The 19,557-nt window shown below is 47.9% G+C and overlaps 1 protein-coding gene across 2 annotated transcripts in view; it reads left to right on the top strand.

Moving 5' to 3' along the window:
• The window catches only part of Scube2 (signal peptide, CUB domain and EGF like domain containing 2), a 71,991-nt gene extending 55,002 nt beyond the window's left edge, over nucleotides 1–16,989 (top strand). For both annotated transcript variants that reach the window (XM_085692880.2, XM_085692881.2), the window contains 6 exons: nucleotides 3,817–3,984; nucleotides 4,502–4,663; nucleotides 6,586–6,783; nucleotides 8,657–8,809; nucleotides 13,708–13,787; nucleotides 14,888–16,989. In XM_085692880.2, the coding sequence (XP_085549006.2) occupies nucleotides 3,817–3,984; nucleotides 4,502–4,663; nucleotides 6,586–6,783; nucleotides 8,657–8,809; nucleotides 13,708–13,787; nucleotides 14,888–15,040 (914 nt within the window). In that variant the 3' untranslated portion in view covers nucleotides 15,041–16,989. The remainder of the gene's footprint in view (nucleotides 1–3,816; nucleotides 3,985–4,501; nucleotides 4,664–6,585; nucleotides 6,784–8,656; nucleotides 8,810–13,707; nucleotides 13,788–14,887) is intronic.
• The last annotated feature ends 2,568 nt before the right edge of the window (nucleotides 16,990–19,557 follow it).

Here is a 19,557-nt window from a genome sequence, read left to right on the forward strand (position 1 = left end):
CCACTGCATGGGTAAGGTCTCGAGGGTCTCATAAAACAACATACTTCAGATGCACAATAAAATGCATTCCAAAGCATAAACCCTTGTAAATGTTCCAGAAAGAATAAGCAATAAGAAAATTCACGACTGTGCTTCTGATGGCTAGTTAATTCGAGATTCTGATGGTGCTAGTTAAATAAGGATTTATGCCCTGTTCTACGGCATGAAAATGAAATAAATATGCCCAATTTGGTTTCCTATTTCAGCAGTCAACCATCACCCTTGTGGTCGCCCCTAAATAGCCTTTTGGTGTAGCTGACATTAAGTACCACCTACTGTGTACATGACACCATGGCAGGTGCTTCACCTGTTTATGCCATGTATCCCTTAGCATAACCCTGGAGAGCGGGTGGCACACTAGCTCCTGTTACAGAAAGAGAGCCTAGGAAGAGGGGCCTACAAAACTTGGTCCAAAATCTCACAGCTTCTGTGTGAAATACATCTTTGGTGAGGTTGAGAGCTCTGAATCTAAGAGAGGGGGGGTCTCCCTGGTTTAATGGTTAGTACCCTGAACTCTGACTGAGGAGAGGAAAAGGTGACTTCACACAAGAGGAGACAGAAGCTCAGGCCTTTGTTAAGCAGCTAAGGGGCTGACGAGAACATGTTCTTTTTAGAACTTAAATCTTCCAGGAAGTAGAAGAGAAGAGGCACAGACAACGTTGACTATTACATATCTCAGCTGTCTGAGGGAGTGCTTATCCTGTGTTCGAAGGGCAGCTTGAGCAGGGGAATCTTAGGGTTAAACAAGGTAAATGATCTATCATCAAAACATTCAGTGCTAGGGACGCCAACTCTCGGGAGGCAGAGACAGACAGTTCTCTGTGAGTTCAAGGCCAGCCTGGTCTGCATAGCCAGTTCAAGGCCAGTGTGGTCTACACAGCAAGTTCAAGGCCTACATAGTAAAACCCCGTCTCATAAACAAATGAAAGTCATTTATTTCACACTTTTCATTATTCTCTCAAAAATATTATTAAAAATGAGGTTTTATTTTTATCAGAATAAGTCTATGCAATATTTCAGGTATTATTTCTACAGTTAGATGTACGCAACCAATAAAATCTACACTTATATTTAAATCTTAACACTTTTGATATTGTTCATATTTTTCTCTTATAATATTTGTGGGTTATTTTTATTTGAGTTTGTGACTTTTCAAAAAGATTTATTTTACATGTATGGGTGCTTTGCCTTTATGTGTATTTGTGTACTGTGTGTGTGCCTGGTGCTTATAGAGTCACAGGAGGTGTCAGGTCCCCTGAAACTGGAGTTACAGATGGCTGTTACCATCATATGGATGCTATTAATCAAACCTAAGTCCTCTGGAAGAGCACTGAGCTCCCCCAAAAGTTTGTAATTTTGTTATAACTGAACTCTTAAATGTGAACCCACCTTGCTTCCTCAGCATTCAATATTATAATGAGCAAGGTGCATATGTCCGTGGCAGAGGTACATTTCGGACTTACCCTCTGTACTACAGCCTCATCTGGTTTCTACCACCACACCGATTCTAGCCCGTGTCTCATGAAAAGCTGGGCTGAGTTACAGACCAGGCATTCACGTGTCATGCTGGGTCTCACCCGCGCATCCCAGTGTCTATAGTGGGCTGGTAAATAAGAGAATAACTTTTATAGATTTCTCCAGCCAAGCTGTCATGGAGGCTGGCGGAAAGCAAATCGATGCCGGCCAGACCAGAGTGCCTCTGACCTGAACCATTTCCACTGGAGGAAGAGCTGCAGACAGAGACCTAGGTTATAGCTGTGATAGCTGTGATCCTGGCGGCAAAGTCAATCTTTACGTGGAGGCAGATCAACACGATTGGCACCAGTGGCTCCTCTGGAGGAAAACACAGCGCCCATGTTCAGGCCTACACCTGTGTCTCGCTGCACAGGGCACCAGGATGGACACAGGACTGTCTGCGTATGGCTCTACCTTGAAGCTACTTACCCAACCCCCAACCCTTGTCAAGGTTCCACTTGAAGAGACTCACATCCTCCCGCATCAGTTGGGATTTCTTAACTGATCAAAGGGCTGCCCTGTGCTCAAGAAGGCCCTGTTTCTTTCTCCCCACGGTGAAAGGCCTGCAAACAACCCCATCTTGTCAGTCACGGTTTCCATTCAGAAAGACCTAGGGACAGAACCCATGCCACCCACCTTCCAGATACACTGGCTTCCTCCACAAGGAACACACAGCGGAACCCTGACCATCAGGATGGACACCTGGGAACGGCGCTGTGCGTGTGCGCTGGATGGGACCCCAATCACATGGCCCGGTTGCTTCTCTCTTCCCCTTGAGTGGCCTGCTTGTGCTGCTGCCCTCGGACAAAAGAGGCAATTGCCCCCAGAACACTTCACCGACACAGTAAAGCTTTTGTGTGCTGTCAGTGACCATTAAAATCCTATTCTCCAATCCCGCACAGCTGCTTCTCCTCCTCTTAAAAAAGGGGGAAAAATACAAGAAAGCCTTTCTGATGCAAAGGGGTAGAAAGCAGCAGGGACCAGGATTAATGGTGACAAAGAGGCCTAAAGGCGTGCCCTCTTTCCAGCTCCCTGGGCTTTGAGTATTTCAGGCTATGGGCAAACACTATGGTCTCTCTGCAGCTAAGAGCGTGAACCTAATAAAAGAGGCCACTCTCCAGCGTCTCACCGTTGTCTTAAGGATTGAGTCTTGACTTCTGATGGAGAGCCACAAGCAGCCCATGCAGATTCCCAAGGCATCCCGGGGTGGCTGCTTTGTCCCAGCTCACAGGCAAGTCTCAAGGCTCCCAAGGCAGTGCAGTGGCCGCAGGATCCCGGCTAGAACCTCCTTTAAAAGAATACCCCAGGATAACAGGACAAGCAACTCCTTAAACTGAAGAACAGCTTTTTCATTGTCTTTGCAGGATATTGGGGTGCATTCAGGGTTGCTGTCTGCAAACATCCTATGATTTAGGTCCAGAAATGAACCCAGCTGGGTACCTCCCTTGCGGGGAACCCAAGCGTGTGCTATGTTCTCTTCATGCCTAGTTAAGTGGGGCCAAAATTTCACTTCCTTTAAAGTGACTTTTTGGTCCTCAGTTTAAATCCCCCTACCCACTGGAAAGCTGTGCTGGGCCCTCTCTGCATATTGTCGCTTGTCCTTGGAATTTCATTCTTTCTTAAATTTCTTTTACGTTTTATTTCCTTTGTGTGTGAAGAGGGGTACAGGCCAGAAGACGACTAGGGGCAGTCAGTTCTCATTTGTGGTTTCCAGGGACTGAACTCAAGTCATCAAGCTTGCTGGCAGCACCTTTGCCCACTAAGTCATCTTGCTGGCCCTGTCCTTCGGTGGTGCTCGTGAAGAAACATTAGCGTCTTCATTTAACGATGCAATGGGAGGCCTTTTAAGTCAGGCCCGGCAGTTTCTAAGTGAGGTGGGCTTCTGTGCCTCATCGCCAGCTTGACTCCATAGCAGAGGGTGCTTAATCCCCCCTCACTCCATTCCCACCCCAATTCCCCACCCCATTACAAGCGATCCCTGGGTAGGGTGCCAACCAGGGTCCACACGTTAGGTCTTTCTCATGTTAGAAGCAGATAGCAGACCTCTTGGTGCCCATCTTTGCACTGGGCTCTGTGGGCCTGTGTGCACTTGCCCGCCTCCTCCTGAGGATCCCGGTGAGGCTGGCTGGGTGCTTCTCACTGATGTGTGAACTGACATCAGCATGGGGTACCGGGCCTCACAAAGGCCTCTCACCTCTGCAGAGGGGTGGGGAATGGCCTCCCTGAGGAGCCTCCCTCACTCAGGGCCATTTCTTCCTCCAGGTCTGTGCCAACCAGGTGAATATTCAGCAGATGGATTTGCCCCTTGCCAACTCTGTGCCCTGGGCACCTTTCAGCCTGATGTGGGCCGCACGTCATGCCTCCCATGTGGAGGAGGTCTTCCCACTAAACATCTGGGAGCCACTTCCTTCCAGGATTGTGAAACCAGAGGTGAGTACTTGCTTGCCCCTTTCTGAACTCCTCTCCTGAGTTCCCAAAGGTCCCGTGAAGATATGACCCAGTCTGGGCCGCCCTAACCACCTACACTGTTCACATAGGTCTGATGACCAGGCAGCAAGGAGCAGGTTTTACAAACAGACCTCCTGAGTTCCCCCCTCTAATCCTTCTCTAGCTCAGTGACCTGGCCTAGCTTCTCACTTAGTACCCCCATTCAGGCCTACCACCCCCTCCAGATTCCCACTTCCCTGCCTCTCCCAAGGGAAACCCAAGTCACCTTCAGTCTGTGACCTAATTGTTCCCACCCCGAAGATTTAAGAGGTGACCTCTGCTGCCTGGCCCATGCATTCGAGTGCATTTTGACTGTTATGAATCCCGCTCACTCCAGCTGTTGAGGGAATCGAGTGTTAATTAATCCCACCTTGCCAGGAAAGCAGTATTTCAGTTAGGCGTAATAATTTATTTCATACGCCTTGAAGCATTTGATTAAAAATAGTCTTTTTCTTCACAGTTCAATGTTCGCCTGGCCATTTCTACAACACCACCACACACCGATGTATCCGTTGCCCACTGGGGACATACCAGCCTGAATTCGGAAAAAATAACTGTGTTTCCTGCCCGGGGAATACTACCACTGACTTTGATGGCTCTACCAACATAACGCAGTGTAAAAGTAGGCTTTTCTTTAAGGCATTTTGCAGGCTGCATTAGAGGGCAAGGGCCTGGATCAGATTTGGGCAGGAGGTGTGAGGAGGTGGTGGCTGGGGTTCCGGGTTCATTCGGGATCAGGTGCATGACGTTGGACCGGTGCTATGGGAGAGAGGGCCGCAGTCCTGGCTGTTAAAGTGGGAGCGAGAGCTCGTACCGAGAAGTTATTCACCTTTTGTGTGTGTGTGTGTGGGGGGGGGATTGAACCAAGTGCTTAAAACAGTGCACCCCATGTCCCCGAGCTACTCTGGTTTCTTCTCTACACTACGGCTGGACTTGCCCCTGGAGGGTAATTTTAGTTCAGCCTAGCTCAACATGCATCGCCTGACGGCCTGCCCTGTTCCCAGCATCCTGCTAAGTCAGCCTGGCCAACCTGCCAGGAGCCGGGCTGTAGGAATGCAGAAGGAGCAAGGGACTGGTCTCTGGAGGAAAGGTCTTTGGAGAGCATGGAAGGAGGGTGGGGCAGATAGGAGAGAGCTCCGTGTTCCAGACAGCCCTCAGGGAAGCCGAGGCTCAGCAAGTGAGAAGCCTTCTGGGAGCATACTTCTGAATCTGAGCACAGAAGAGCTGGTGGGCCAGGAAAAGGAGGCCTGGGATGTCATGCTAGAGAATGATCTGTAGTTTCAGCAATGGGGAACTGGGCCACTTAAGGGCTTGCTAACGCGGGTATTTCCTGCATTGCCTGCTATGTGAAATTCTGTAGTGAAGGCCAAAAGTAGAGTTCACCTAATAGTGACCGCCATCCAGGCTAGTGAGGAAGCCCCCCACCCCCGACCCCCAGACTGGAGATGCTTGGGGTTGAGAGGAGAATGAAATCAGTGTCACTTTATGGTTAGAGGTTATCTGGCTTTCTATCCTGGGTTGGCTGGTTTGTGTTTTGTTTTCATTTCAGGAGAGGAGCTTGAACCCCTAGGGCCTCGTGCGTGTGAGGCAGCAATGTTACCCTCGCGCCAAATGCCCTTTCTGTATGTAGTTGTAGCTGTAGCCACTGATATTGAACATATGCTTCTACAGCAATCTCACTACCGTCCATGGGGCCTCATCTGTTGGTAGACGAGATTTTGGGAAGACTCATTGTATTAGGGAGTTCTTCCTTAGACCAATAAGACTCCGTTCCTAGTCTTCCCGCTCCCTAGGCCTTGGCTGTCCATCGGGAGGCACAGTTTCCCAGACAGTGCTGAATTCCATGGCTCTCGCTTCCCCTTTTCCTCTCAGGAGAAAAGCCTAGTTGTTAATATTATTTTTCTACTACTGCTAACTCCAAGTTACAATCTCTAGTACAGGTTTACCCAACAGTATTAAATAGTAAGTTCACCGAGGAACTCCTGACCGGGTCTGTATCTGAGCCCCAGAACTTTGGGTGACGTGTAGAGGAGCCAGTACCTAGCAATAGCGCTGAAGTCGTGAGCATGTACCCATGAGCTCTTTTCCTTTGATGCCAGATATAAAAATGCAGCAGCATGTCCAAGTGCATCCAACAGCTAAGTGAAACTTCCTTCTCCATTGAAAGATAAGATGTGGCTTTAAACAGAAAGAAAAGTGAAAAAAATGTTCTATCCGCATCAAAAAGGTCTTGGTCAAATATTCTCTACTGAGCTGTGAACTATGTTCTGAGTTCAGTGTTAAGGTTCTCCTGACATACAGAATTGCAAACAAAATAGCAAATTAAATATGTAGACCTCGGTGTCTTCAGACTTGCAAGGTGGGCTGCTTCGCGGAGTGAGGGCTGCTTGGTCCCCACAGAGGCCAAGAGCACTGAAGGACAAGCATTCTCTAGGTGGCGTCATTTCCTAGCTATAGGGAGTCTGCGGCTCTCCGCTACCCTTGGGGTGTCTAGAAAGCAATGACGGTGTTTTGCCCTCCTAACTCATGGCACTTCCTTTCCAGACAGGAAGTGTGGAGGGGAGCTGGGGGATTTCACAGGGTATATTGAGTCCCCAAACTACCCTGGGAACTACCCCGCCAACTCGGAGTGCACCTGGACCATCAACCCACCGCCTAAACGTCGTATCCTGATCGTGGTCCCCGAGATCTTCCTGCCCATAGAAGATGACTGCGGTGACTACCTGGTGATGCGAAAAACCTGTGCGTCTCTCCCTGGGCTCCCCTCCCCCACCAAGGCAGCCTGGGAAACCTGATGACCTGCCCCGTCCCCCAGCTTTAAATGTGAGGATCAGGTCTAGTAGATTCTTTCCTTCATAGTAGAACAGGGATGGGACCTGAGTTTGTAGGCAAGTGGGGCCGACTTGACGTTGTTCACTCTAGGTAGCCATGTCCAAGGCCAAAGACGTGGTCCAGTCAGGAAGGACGGCCCCTCCCATTATCCCCGAGTCAGCCTCTGGTGTCTAAAAGGATGCTGCCATCAATACAGCTTGAAGACAGAGCTGAGAGTTTGCTCAATCCCAGATTCCCCTCCTGCCGGTCTGTGACCTTGGGTAGACATTCTAAGCTTCTCACTGCAGTCTTCTCGGGGAGGGTCAGGTTGGAGAAATCCTGTCACTGCCTGGTAGGGTTGTTAGGACTAAAAGAGTTCAAGTGTAGAGTGCTTGGAAGGAGCTATGTGGTTTTTTTTTCTCCTTCCTTCCTTTCTTTTTTTAAAATTTACTGGTATATACTACTTTTATAAAATAATGAGTTTTGTTGTGCAGTGGTGGCGCATGCCATTAATTCTAGCCCGTGGGAGGCAGAGGCAGGCGGATCTCTGTGAGTTTGAGGCCAGCCTGGTCTACAGAGTGAGTTCCAGGACAGGCTCCAAAGCTACACAGAGAAACTCTGTCTCAAAAAAAACAAAACAAAAAAATGAGTCTCATTATGACATTTTCATACATATATATGATATGTTTTGTTTATATTCTCCCACCATTATCTTCTTGTGTTTCCCTCCAAGTAATCCCCTTCTCCTTCCCAGTGAGTCTCTCTTCTATGTTTGTCTTTGGAGAAGAAAGTGTTTTGGTTTTTTTGACCTAGGAACATGGGCAAGATGTTATTTACAGAACATGGGCACCTTCCCAAGGACTACACAACTAAAGAAAATGTCTCTCTTCCATGCAACCATGAATTGCACAGATCATGGAGCAGAGGCCCTGGAGGGTGGTGCAGTCATGAGCTCTTGCCCTCTCCATGATGGAATATTGATAAGCTCAGTCTTACACATTCTGAGTTCAAGAGTGCCATGACTGTTATTAGTGGTTCAAATGGCTGAAGTCAGATGAGGGTCTGGATCCTGTCCTTACCACAAGCCCTCATTGTAACAGAGGTAGTAATTGGTCAGCCTCTATGATTTTCAGAGGAATCAATGAAATCAAGCTTATAGAATGTGTAGTGTACTCCTAGACACCTACAATAAGGGGGTGACTCTTGCCGGGAATCAGCACTGGGTCTGGCTCCTGGGGTCATCTTTCTATTCTTACCGTGGACAGGATAACCTGGGTTGTGGCTGTTTGTCTGCGGAGGGCAGGTGGGGCTTACTTAGCCTTTCCTTGTGGTAAAGTATAATCCTCAGTTAAATCTTCTCTATTTCCAGAGAGAGAGAATGAGAGAGCATGTATGCAAATGCGGGTACTTGTGGGGGCTCGAGGACAAGCTCAGTTCTCACCCCTCAGATGCCATCCATCTTTTTTGAGACAGGTTCTTTCATTGGCCTGGTAGTTGCCAAGTAGACTAGACTGTCTGGGCATCAAACCTCAGGTCCGTGTGTCTCAGCTATCCCATGACTACTCTAGCTGGCCTAAAAAAAATCATAAACAAAAACAAAACAAAACAAAACAAGCCATGGGTTCTGCATATCAAACTCGGGTCCTCATGTCTGCAAGGCAAACACTCTACCAAGGGAGCTGTTGCCCGAGTCCAAGAGCTCTCGAGATTAACTTACAGTGTGGGCTACATGTTTTCAAAGTCTTCCTAAGTGCTGGCTCCATGACGCCTCTTGAACCCCACACCCTCCAACTTCCCTTGGCAGCTTCAGCAAATTCTGTGACCACATACGAAACCTGCCAGACCTACGAACGCCCCATCGCCTTCACCTCCAGGTCAAAGAAGCTGTGGATTCAGTTCAAGTCCAATGAAGGGAACAGTGCCCGAGGGTTCCAGGTCCCCTACGTGACGTATGACGGTAAACAGGAGCTGTGACGCTCAGGCTGCGGCCATGGCAGGGATGGTGTGGCTGGGCTCTGAACGGAAGGAACTGGTTTCTGAGCTTGTTGGCAGATGCTAACAAACACACCCGCTCAGCCAGCCAGGCAGGGCGAGGCAAAAGGACATGGCTGACTCACTAGGGCCACATTTTAAACAGACATTTGGGGACACTTACTGAAGGAATGGAAAAGGACAGCTTAGGAAATACGGGGAAGCACGTGGAGTCAGGGGTGAGAACATGGCTGTCGGAGTCAGGTGACGAGCCATCTCTTTCAGGACTTGTGTAAGCGGTTTACCATCTCTAAGTCTTCTTTCCTTGATTTTTGGTGGCGACTGAACCAAAAATCTAATCAGGGCTTCTAACTCTGAGCTATATCTCTAGTCAAGCCATTCTAGAACTCGCTCTGTAGACCATGCTGGCCTCGAACTCACAGAGATCCTCCTCCCTTTGCCTCCCAAATGCTGGGGTTAAAGGTGTGCACCTCCATGCCTGCAAGCTGTATTTTCCTAATGAGTGATGAAGAAAATCATTTGAATGAACATTAAGAGTTTAAACTGGGGCACTTCCTGGCAGATAGTAATTGCTCAAAAGTATATTAACTTTGTAAGGTTGTGACATTTATTAGACAGCTCCCGAGAAGGGGAAGAGGTTTAACTCCAGGTCTGGGTCCTGCTTTCGACTCTGTGATCTTGGACAAGTCGGATGTTGTTTCTGCATCCTTCTAACCCCTGGAGACCTCCTTAGACTCTGAGATTGGTCAACAAATATGTATAGTGGCCAGAACACAGACGTGTGCATTTTGTTGTAGGTGATTTACAGGGTGGGTACAAACGCTGCCAGTACAGAGGGCAGCTGTAGCAGGAGGACCTCCCACACCAGGCAGAAGACAGCAATTATTCTGAGTGGGTTTGGAGGGAACAAGTCAGTCTAAAGAGGTCTGGGTCTTGAAAGAATATGTAAATTGGACTGGGATATAAACAGAGAGGAAGAACATTCAGGAAAAGGGGAAAGGATAGAGCACCTGGCACAACCGGGGTCCGATCTGGCCAGTGGGTAGGGAGCGCAGGAAGATAAATGAGGGAGGGGTTAGGCAGTGAGGAGCCTTGAATGCCGAGCTCAGGAGAGTAGGCTTAATTTTATAGAGAGTCCTTAAAGATTTCTAGGCCAAGAGACCCCATCCTCGGCTTTCCTAGCCCACTTTACGTAGTTTATTTCTAACGAACGGCAAGGACTAGGCTCTTGCTTTGCCTTGCAGTTGCCTCGGTAACGTGTACTACCCAGGACAAGGGCTCTCAGAGTCTGACTGCTGGGACTCTGCTGACAGGGACGCTGAGCCCAGTTCTGCCTGGAAGCAGATGTCCAACAAGCTCCCCTGTGTGTGTGAGGACAGGGAGGAAATCAAGTAGACTCTAAGGCCTGGGCAAATGTTAGCAAGACATTGAGACATTTTCATATGTCACACCATTCTGCCTCTGTGATATATTAAATGTCCCCCCTTTTTAAAAAAGTAATTATTTATTTGTATTTCATGTGCATTGGTGTCTTGCCTGCATGTATGTCTGTGTGAGGGTGCCAGATCCTCTGGAACTGGAGTAACAGACTGCTGTGAACTCCCATGTGCTAGGATTTGAACCTGGGTTCCATGGAAAAGCAGCAATTGCTCTTAACCTCTGAATTCATCTCTCCAGCCCCCTAAGTGTCCCTTTTTAAAAATTTAATTTAATTTTATGTACATCGGTATCAGGATGTCAGATCCCCTGGAACTGGAGTTACAGACTCTGAAAGAGCAGCCATTGCTCTTAATGGGTGCACCATCTCTCCAAGTCCCCAAATGTTTGCCCCCCCTTTAAAATTTCTTTATTGAATCTTTGGGGATTTCATATCATGTACCCCAATTCTGTTTTCCTTCTGTCTGTCTGTATTCCCCCCTCTTCCCTGATGCATTCCCCTCCATGAGAAAAACAAAAAACAAAATAAGCAAACAAGCAAGCAAACAAACAAAAGCAAGAAAAAAGAAAAGAAAAACCCATCAAACAAAAACAGAACCAAAAAACACATCTGAAACAGAATCTGTTTCTCCTTCTCTCCTGCCTCACCATCACCTCTTCATCCATCCTGGTGGCACTGGAGGCTTCGGTGTGTCATATAGTCAGTCTACCCCTTTGTCCCATCAGCTTGACTGGCAACTGTGTCATTGCAGTGAGGTCTGGCTCAAGGCCTCTGGCTTTTGTACACCATCCTCACTGGATCTTCACCGGAGCTCCTCTGAGGTATCCTGGGTCTTGGAGATCTTGCGGCTATTGTACCTAGATGGGGTAGATGCTAGGGTGTTAGCTAGTCAGGTCAGATAAAGCCCCTGGGGCTATCCGCCTCAGTGGTGGTGGAGTCAGCTCCCCTACAGGCATGCTCTCAGGTTAGATTCATCCTGGCCTGTGGTGAGGGGTGGGGGCCCTCTCTTCCGCGTGCAGGGGGCAACTCTCTCGCTGCAGTGGGCAGCTAGATGTTAGGTCAGCTTGCCCAGGGCAGTGAAGCGCAGGACTGGCTCAGTGTAACCCTCTGATTTCATCTCGCATAGTTCCTAAGACCTCCCGCGGGGCCACTGGCTACAGACGGCAACACAGACACCAGCGGGAACGTCCCCTTTTTTAATTGAAAAAATATGAAAACAAGGGCCGGAGATGTAGCTCAGTTGGCAGATTGCTTGCACGTGTATGAAGCCCATGCCCAGCCTCCTGGCATATATGCCGGGGCACTTGAGATCCTAGGGGGAGCTGGCGGGGGTGGGTGGGGTTGATCACTGCACATGAGTACGTTCTGAAGAAGGGCAAACAAGGGTCATGGTGACAGGCACTGGGCATTCCTGAGCTCCAGCTGGGCACCAGGTATGCACCACAGTGGCTTTTATGGGGCACATTCCTCGTAGTCACCCCTTGAATCAGACCCGGTCACTTCCTGATGTTACAGATGAGACCACTCAGGTTTAGAGATTTAAATAATTGGCTTGAGATCAAGACATGGCAAAGTTGTAGAACTGGGATGACCCAGGTCTAGGGACTTCAGAGCCTGAGTTTTTATCTCTGCACTTCTCTGTGTTTTGAAAGGCAGAAGGAAGCCAGAAAACACAGGAACTCTTAGAAACGGTGTGTGGTTTTAAAGACAACATTCTGGAAGCATTTGTTATAATGGCAAAGCCCAGTCTCATTTTTTGTTACACCAGAGTGCACGACAACCTAAATTCCTAATAGTAGATCCCCTTTACGGAAAGAAGCTAGTCCTCTGACGTCCAGACACTGAACAAGGGTGCAAAACTAAAGCTAAAATGGGGCATGGGGGCACATACCTGTAATCCAGCACTTGATGGGTAGAGGCAGGAGCATCAGGAATTCAAGGCTAGTTTTGGTTACTAGCAATTTTAAGGCCAGCCTGGACTACATTAGACCCTATTTTTAAGAGAAAAATAATAAAACTAATTCTCTTAATTTGTTTTATTGATTTGGGCTTTGCTGTTGGTGTGCTTGTTTTGAGACAGGGTTCAGTAACCCACAGAGTCACCCTGCAGGCCAAGCTGGACTAGAATTTGTGCTCTTACGATATATATATTCATTAGACCAAAGCAGTGAGAGCAGCAATGATACCATGTGTGCATCAAGCACTAACTGTGCAGCGGTGGTGTCCCGTCACCATCTCTGGACTGAAGAAACTTGGGAGCGCTCCCAGTACCCTCCGCGGATGCTCTTATAATTCCTGTGGCTTCTCAGCACATGGTATGCGTACAGAGAGGCAGTTTTTGATGTGTCTTGGCTTTGGAGAGCACTGTGCTCTGCATATGCTTGTTTGAGTTATGACTATGGGAAGCAGGCTAGACTTAGAGTGGGGTGAGGTTACATTTGGATCAGGAATACCGTGTGCACTGCATTTAATGTGTATGCCAGGACCAAAGAAATGATTAATGAGAAGGCCCAAAAGACGTTCTTCTTTCTCAGATAGTCAGTTCTCCATCCCCAGCCCTATTCCAACTAAAGAGAAGAGTCATTCTGGGTTCTCAGATGCTTGGTCACCTTATCCAACACAAGAACAGGGAGACAGTAGGGGTGTGAAGGTGCTAGAGAGGGAAGAAAAGCCTGCATGAGCTCACAGTGGAGGAGCATAGGTAGGAGCAGATCACCAAGCACCCAGTCCCATGAGCCTCCTACAGGAAAAGGCCAGGGACAGAGGAGAGCAAAGACTCACCAGGGAGCTGCCAGTGAAATAGCAGGAAACCCAAAGCAGAGTGTCCTGAAGGCGAGAGAGGAACTGGATGAAGGAGGAAGGTGACCAGCCAGGTCAGAGGCTACTGATGCATGAAGGAAAGGGAGGACCAGCATTTGACACCGGGACACACAACATGAAGCTCGCTGAGGACCCCAGTAGGCAGTCTTGGAGGAGTGGCTGGGACAGGACCAGGCACCATGGGTTTAGGAGAGGAAAAGTCCACTGTAGACTGTGAGGGTTGACCCTGCTCTGGAAACGAAAGGGAAGAGAGACATGAGATGGAGGACGGGCAGGACAGATGGAGTTAAACAAGGTATCCTTAAGATCGGTTTTCGTGCTGATGGGCATGAGTGGAAAGATTTTGTGCAGGAAAATGTGTAACATTACTGGCATAAACTTGGGAAGGGAAGGAGCATCTGGTGTGGGAGGTAGAGGATGGGTCTTGGCTGGAGGCACAGAAGGCTCCTCGGAGGGCAGGGGAGGGAGGCAGGGCAGATGCCAGGTGAGTGGAGGTGCTGGACGTCTCTGTCAGAATGGAAAGGTTCTCTGAGAGCAGTCACTGAAGGTGGCACAAGTGTGGGGTTGGAAAGAATTAAACAGTGATGTGTCCTTTATTTCACCAGAAGACTACCAGGAGCTCATTGAAGATATAGTTCGAGATGGCAGGCTCTATGCGTCTGAGAACCACCAGGAAATACTGAAGGTGAGTGAGTGAGTACCTGCCTCAGCAGACAGGAAGGTAGCCATGAGCTCCCCACATACAGCTCCTCCTTCCAGACACTGAGCCCAAGGAGACCAAGATCAGCTCCCTCCTTTCCTGTGATTTAACTTTGTTAAATGTCAAGTTTCTGTCTTTAGTGTTTTATATATATATAAACATTAGTGTTTTATGTATATAACATATATTTGAGAATTATATATATATATATATCTTATATATATAATGTATTACACACAAGCACAAAATGTAGTTTTATCTTATCTGTCCTTCCTCTAACTCCTGCCAGACCCTGCTCAAGGTATTTCCTTCCTAGTTCTATGGTCTCTCTCTCTCTCTCTCTCTCTCTCTTTTAAATAACCACTGAGTTCAATTAGTCCAATTGTAATACATATAACTAGTATATGTACATGGCTGTAGGACCAGGGAGTGGGCGCAGCCTGCCAAGGACCATACCTCTGAAGAACACTGAGTCTCTCTCCTCCAGCAGCCAACAACTGCTGGTAGCTCCTCAGTTAAGGGCGGAGCTTTGTGAGCTCATCACCCGCCCATCCTGGGACTCTGGCTTGATCTTGTTCTAGTCTTGAGTCAGCAAACATAGCCGCTGGAGTTCATGAGCACAATGGCTCTGTTTACACTGGGCATCTGTGGAGGGTGCTTGCTTACAAATCCAGGTCAGGGGCATATAGTGTTTTTATGTTCAGCCTGAACAGTGAAAGACCATTGACTCCTAGTTTGTGAGCTCAAAGCCCACCAAATTTTAGATACTTGTAAGTAATTAATACCAAATTCTCACCTATCACTAACCCTAAACTGTTTTCCAAATTTCTATGTTGGATCTCATACAGTTGAGAAAAAACAATTGTCATATGTCAAATTTTCTTTCATCAAGTAATATATATTTATTATTAACAATTAAGGAAAATTAAACTTGGAACAAAGATAAAAATCAGGGGAGCCAATTTTCACCAAGTGTTTTCTAGCTAGTGACCTTCCTGTCAATAGTGAGTCATTATGATTTCATTGGCAACGTGCCAGAAGGTTTGAGTGTTTTGGCCTGGTAACAAACATTCTGTTCTCTTCAGGATAAGAAACTGATCAAGGCTCTGTTTGATGTCCTGGCACACCCCCAGAACTATTTCAAGTACACAGCCCAGGAGTCCCGAGAGATGTTTCCAAGATCTTTCATCCGATTGCTACGTTCCAAAGTGTCAAGGTTTCTGAGGCCTTACAAATGACTCTTCCCACGTGCCATCCAGAAGAGTGTCCACCGTGGGCAGTGGGCTGAAGCCGTCTACCCTCCACATGCCGGAGTGTCACCGGGTTGACAGCATGTGCCCAGTTCAGCGACTCCTTACAGCTCAGTTTTTATAGATAATACAGATATCTTGGTAAGCTGAACTTGGGTTTCTCTCCCAGCTGCAGATGTGGACGGCAGATGGCTTCAAGCAGTACCAGTTTCTCACTGTGTGGGCACGTGTCCTGGAGGTGTCAAGGGCTGGCTGAACGGCCTCCTCTGGTGGTCTATAGTGCAAAGGAAGCCACAGAAGGGCCACTCTGGCTGCAGCTCCACTTCCTCCAAGGCCAGTCCTCTCTCAGGGAGCATCTGCACTCATGCAGAGGTGACCAGGCCAGACAGGCACACCGGGAGCCACCCAGGCCATCTGAGTCGTGGGAGGGTTCCGATCCCCTCTGCCTCTGCGATGCCAGGTTAATCCTAAATACATGAGCTCTAAGCAGTGATGATTTAAAAAAAGACTAGAAAGAATCAGAAAGGAGAAGGCAAGAGCAGCGCTCCGGAGGCATCAGTAGCGTGCACAGCAAGCGCAGAGGGCTGGGTGCCGCAGCCTTCCCCATGCCTTCAGTCACAATGAGCACTGTGCTCGGGCTTGGAGAATTCTAGACTGTGGTCTCGATGAATGGCAGTTATCCATCGTCATCAAAGGGAGATTTCACCAGTCCAAGGCCAGTACCCCAAGACTCCCCCAGTGCCAGGAGCGACTGGCCCGAGTGCCTTTCTTTTTCAGTCTCCCCGAGTGAGAGAGTCTGAGACGCAGTGACATCATGCAGGCCACTGTCATCCTTTGATGGTGGGCCACACACCTGTTCACAGGCCACGGCTGAGTCACCTTGGTCTGCGCAGTGGGGCTGCATAGTGATCCCCTCCAAATAAACTTTTCAAGATTATTGAGTTTTTAAACATTTTAACCCCCCACCTCCCAGAAGGCAAAAGTCTCATTACAGTGGCTAAAGGAGAGAGCCTATTGGGCTAGAGATGTAGCTCAGTCCTAGAGCACTTGCCAAAGACGTGCAAGGCCTGGACTTGGCCCTCAGTACAACTTCCCCCCCAACAGAGACCTGCCAATCAAGCTTCCCTCTCCCTAGTGGATGGACTGACTACACACAGCCATAGGGTTTTGTTCTTTCTGTGGCAATTATAGCACATAATTCTGTTTACCAAAGTACTAAAAAAATGTTTAATAAGCATTTAATAAGAAAACAGAATATTTCATTATTATCAAACTTGTTTTTCCACCTCAATGTTGTTTTTAATCTATTAATAACATTTTTTTTGAGACATTGTCTCACTATGTAGCCCCGGCTAACCTGGAATCTATATGTAGGCCACGCTAGTCTCAAACTCACAGAGCTCCACCTGCCTCTGCCTCCCAAGTACTGGGATTGAAGGTGTGTGCCACCAAGTCAGGAGACATTGATATTTTCGAAGCCTTAATGAACTTTTAATTTTTACTTGGATGAAATTTCTCCTCAGGAATTTGTGCTCCTTGCTAGGCACAGTGGTGCCTGTAATCCCAGCACTCAGGAAGCGTGAACAGGAGGATTAGGAGTTCAAGGACACCCTCAGCGGCATAGAAAGTTTGAGGCCAGTCTGGGTTATAAGAAACCTTTTTTTCAAAACAAGTTTTTAAACATATTCAGTTTAAAAAAATCATTAAGGGACTGTAGAGATGACTCAGTGGTTAGGAGCACTTGCTGCTCTTCCAGAGGACCTGGGGTTCAGCTCACTCTAGGCAACTCACAACTGCCTGTTACTCCATATCCAAGTGATCTGTCACCCTCTTCTGGCCTCTTTGGGCTCTGCATGCATGTGGTGCACATAATACCCACACACATACCTATGCAATGTAAAAATAATAAATCTTTGATTTTAATGTTTAAAAATTTATTTTATGTGTATGGGTGTTTTGTTTGCATGTGTGTCTGTGCATCAAATGCATGCCTGGCCCAAAGAAGCCAGAAGAGGGTGTTGGGTTCCCTGGGACTGGAGTTACAGATGACAGACTTTAAGCCAATATATGGGTGCTAGGAATCAAACCCTGGTTCTCTGGAAGAGCAGTCAGTGCTTTTTTAACTGTTTGCTAGCTCTCCAGTCTCTAAGCAATTTTACTTGTATTATTTTGTGAAAGGGTCTCATTATGTATCCCTGGTTGGCCAGGAACTGGCTATGTAGGTTTGGTTGGCCTTGAATTCACTTACCTGCTCCTGCCTCCTGAGTGCTGGGACTAAAAGTGTGCACCACCATACCTGGCTATAAAATAAATCATTTTTTTAAAAAAATTAAAGTGCATTTAATATGCTACAGTTTGACCTATATTTCTGAGTTTGACCATAAAGTAGAAATTCAGATTTCGCCTGAGTTAGAGACTCAGCTGATAAGGACAGGAGGGTTGAGTCTGGTAACTTTATGTTCATGAGAGCATACTGTATTGCCTTTCCAGAAAGTTAGGGGTTGGTATAATTGGGGGTTGGCAGGAGGCTGCATGGAACAGTGGCTTTGAAGTATCCTCCAGGAGCTGATCATATATCAGACCTATGCTTCTGGTACAAGTGTGAGCCCCCAGGTCTTCAAGTTTCTACTCTAGACATATCAGCTGCCCTGCGAGAGTCTGTGGCCCGGCTAGGAAGCGGCCTGGCTAGCCAGGCAGTTGTCTACCTGCTAAGCATTGCATAGCCAATCTGCACCAGGTACTACTTTAGGCTGTAGAGATCAACCAAAGACCTCAGTAATAAGGTAGATAGGGTCTTAGCCCTCAGAGAGCTTGTATTTTGGAAGGCAGAGACAATGAACTTGAATTGACTAGTGGTAACTGCTATGTTCTAAACTAAAACTGATGTTACAATGGCTCTGTGGCTTTAGGTTTGGGGACTGTAGAGCCTATATGGGAATGTGACTTCTCAACTGAAAACTACATGATAAGGCACCAGTCTGGGGAAACTAGGGGGGAGAACATACAGAGAGTGCACCCCTAGGGTGGAGGTATAGGCAGGAACATGTCTGCGTGCACAGAAGTCTAGGCAGAAGGCAAAAGGCATCTGACCAGGCTGGAAAACCACAGATGGGTCAGAGTCCATCAGCTGTGGAATCAGGAGGGGTTGGGTTTAATTCCAAATACCCTTCAGAGTCTGTGATGGACTTAAGCAGAGAAATGGGGTGATCTATATTTGAGTGTGTGAGTGTGTGTGTGTGTGTATGTGTGTGTGCACGTGCACCTTCATGCACACAGTTTTACACACATGTATGGGGAGGTCAGAGGGCAATTTGATGTCTCTCTTAGGTGCTGTCCATCTTTTTTGTTATGACCAGAACTCTCACCAGCCTGAAGCTCACCAAGTATGTTAGGGTGATCTGTGAACCTAGGGATCTGCCTGTGTCTGCCTGCCAGGTAACGGGATTACAAGCACATGCCACCACACCCAGCTTAACTTTTCTTATGAGGGTTCTGGGGATGGAACTCAGGTCCTCATGTTCACAGAGCAAGTACTTTATCCTCTGACCTACCTCCTCAGCCCCCAGGCTTATGTTTTTAAAAGGTACCATGGACTCCTCTGTGGTTGACTTTGAGGATGCAGGCACAGAAACCGTATATAGGAGGCTGGTGCCACAAACCAAACCCTCATCTGGGTGGGTGTGTAGGGGTAGGGCTCCACAGCTGAGTGACCACCTTCCTGTCATTAGAGCTGCTTCTGTGGGTGAGTTCTGAGCAGGCACGGGAATCTGTGAGTCCCACCTTCCAGCTGTGGATATTGTTCTGAAGTCACACACTGCGGCAATGCGTCTGTGGATCCAGCAACATTCTCCTCCGGTTCCAATGCTAATGAGAGCCTGCCTTTTCACACCAACAGATGATTACCTTCCCCTGGGGAAATTGCTTCCTCTGAATCATCCTCTGAGCTGTTAAGTGCAATGCCTGGAGGCATTTGCTGGATTTAAGTTTGCAGATGATTCTCACATAGCATGCAGGAACTTGGGAAAGGCAAAGGCTGAATTCAAGAAGGAAGGATTCACTTGCCCTTGGGTAGATCTTTGCAGGAAGGTGGACCAGGGCTGTGACCTGCTGCAGACTGCCAGGGCTGGTCAGCCTGTGCACCCAGGGATACTCCTCCAGGCCCAGCTACAATCTTCTCCACCCATCTGTTTCTTATTCCAGACTGAGGTGGGTCCTGAGAGCTTTCCCCATGTCTACGCGACTTCTCAGGAGCATCTGAGAGGCAAATGGATCAACTGAGGCTCAATGCTTCCTCATTAAGTAGATGAGCCTTCTTACCCATAGCTACCTAATAGGCAAGCCATGAGCTGTCCCCAAAGAAGATCCTGGAAGAGGCCAGAGGGACTCAGCCATAGGAAATGAGAGGCCACCACTAGTCCTTCTTTCTGTGACCAACTCCTTATTCTAGGGGCATGCGAGCTCCTAGTATCCCCATCTCCTTTCTCTAGGTATTCATAGCAGCCTGT

This window comes from Myodes glareolus, chromosome 7 (assembly GCF_982192425.1).
Source record: "Myodes glareolus chromosome 7, mMyoGla1.1, whole genome shotgun sequence".
In the NCBI taxonomy this organism is placed as follows: Eukaryota; Metazoa; Chordata; class Mammalia; order Rodentia; family Cricetidae; genus Myodes; species Myodes glareolus.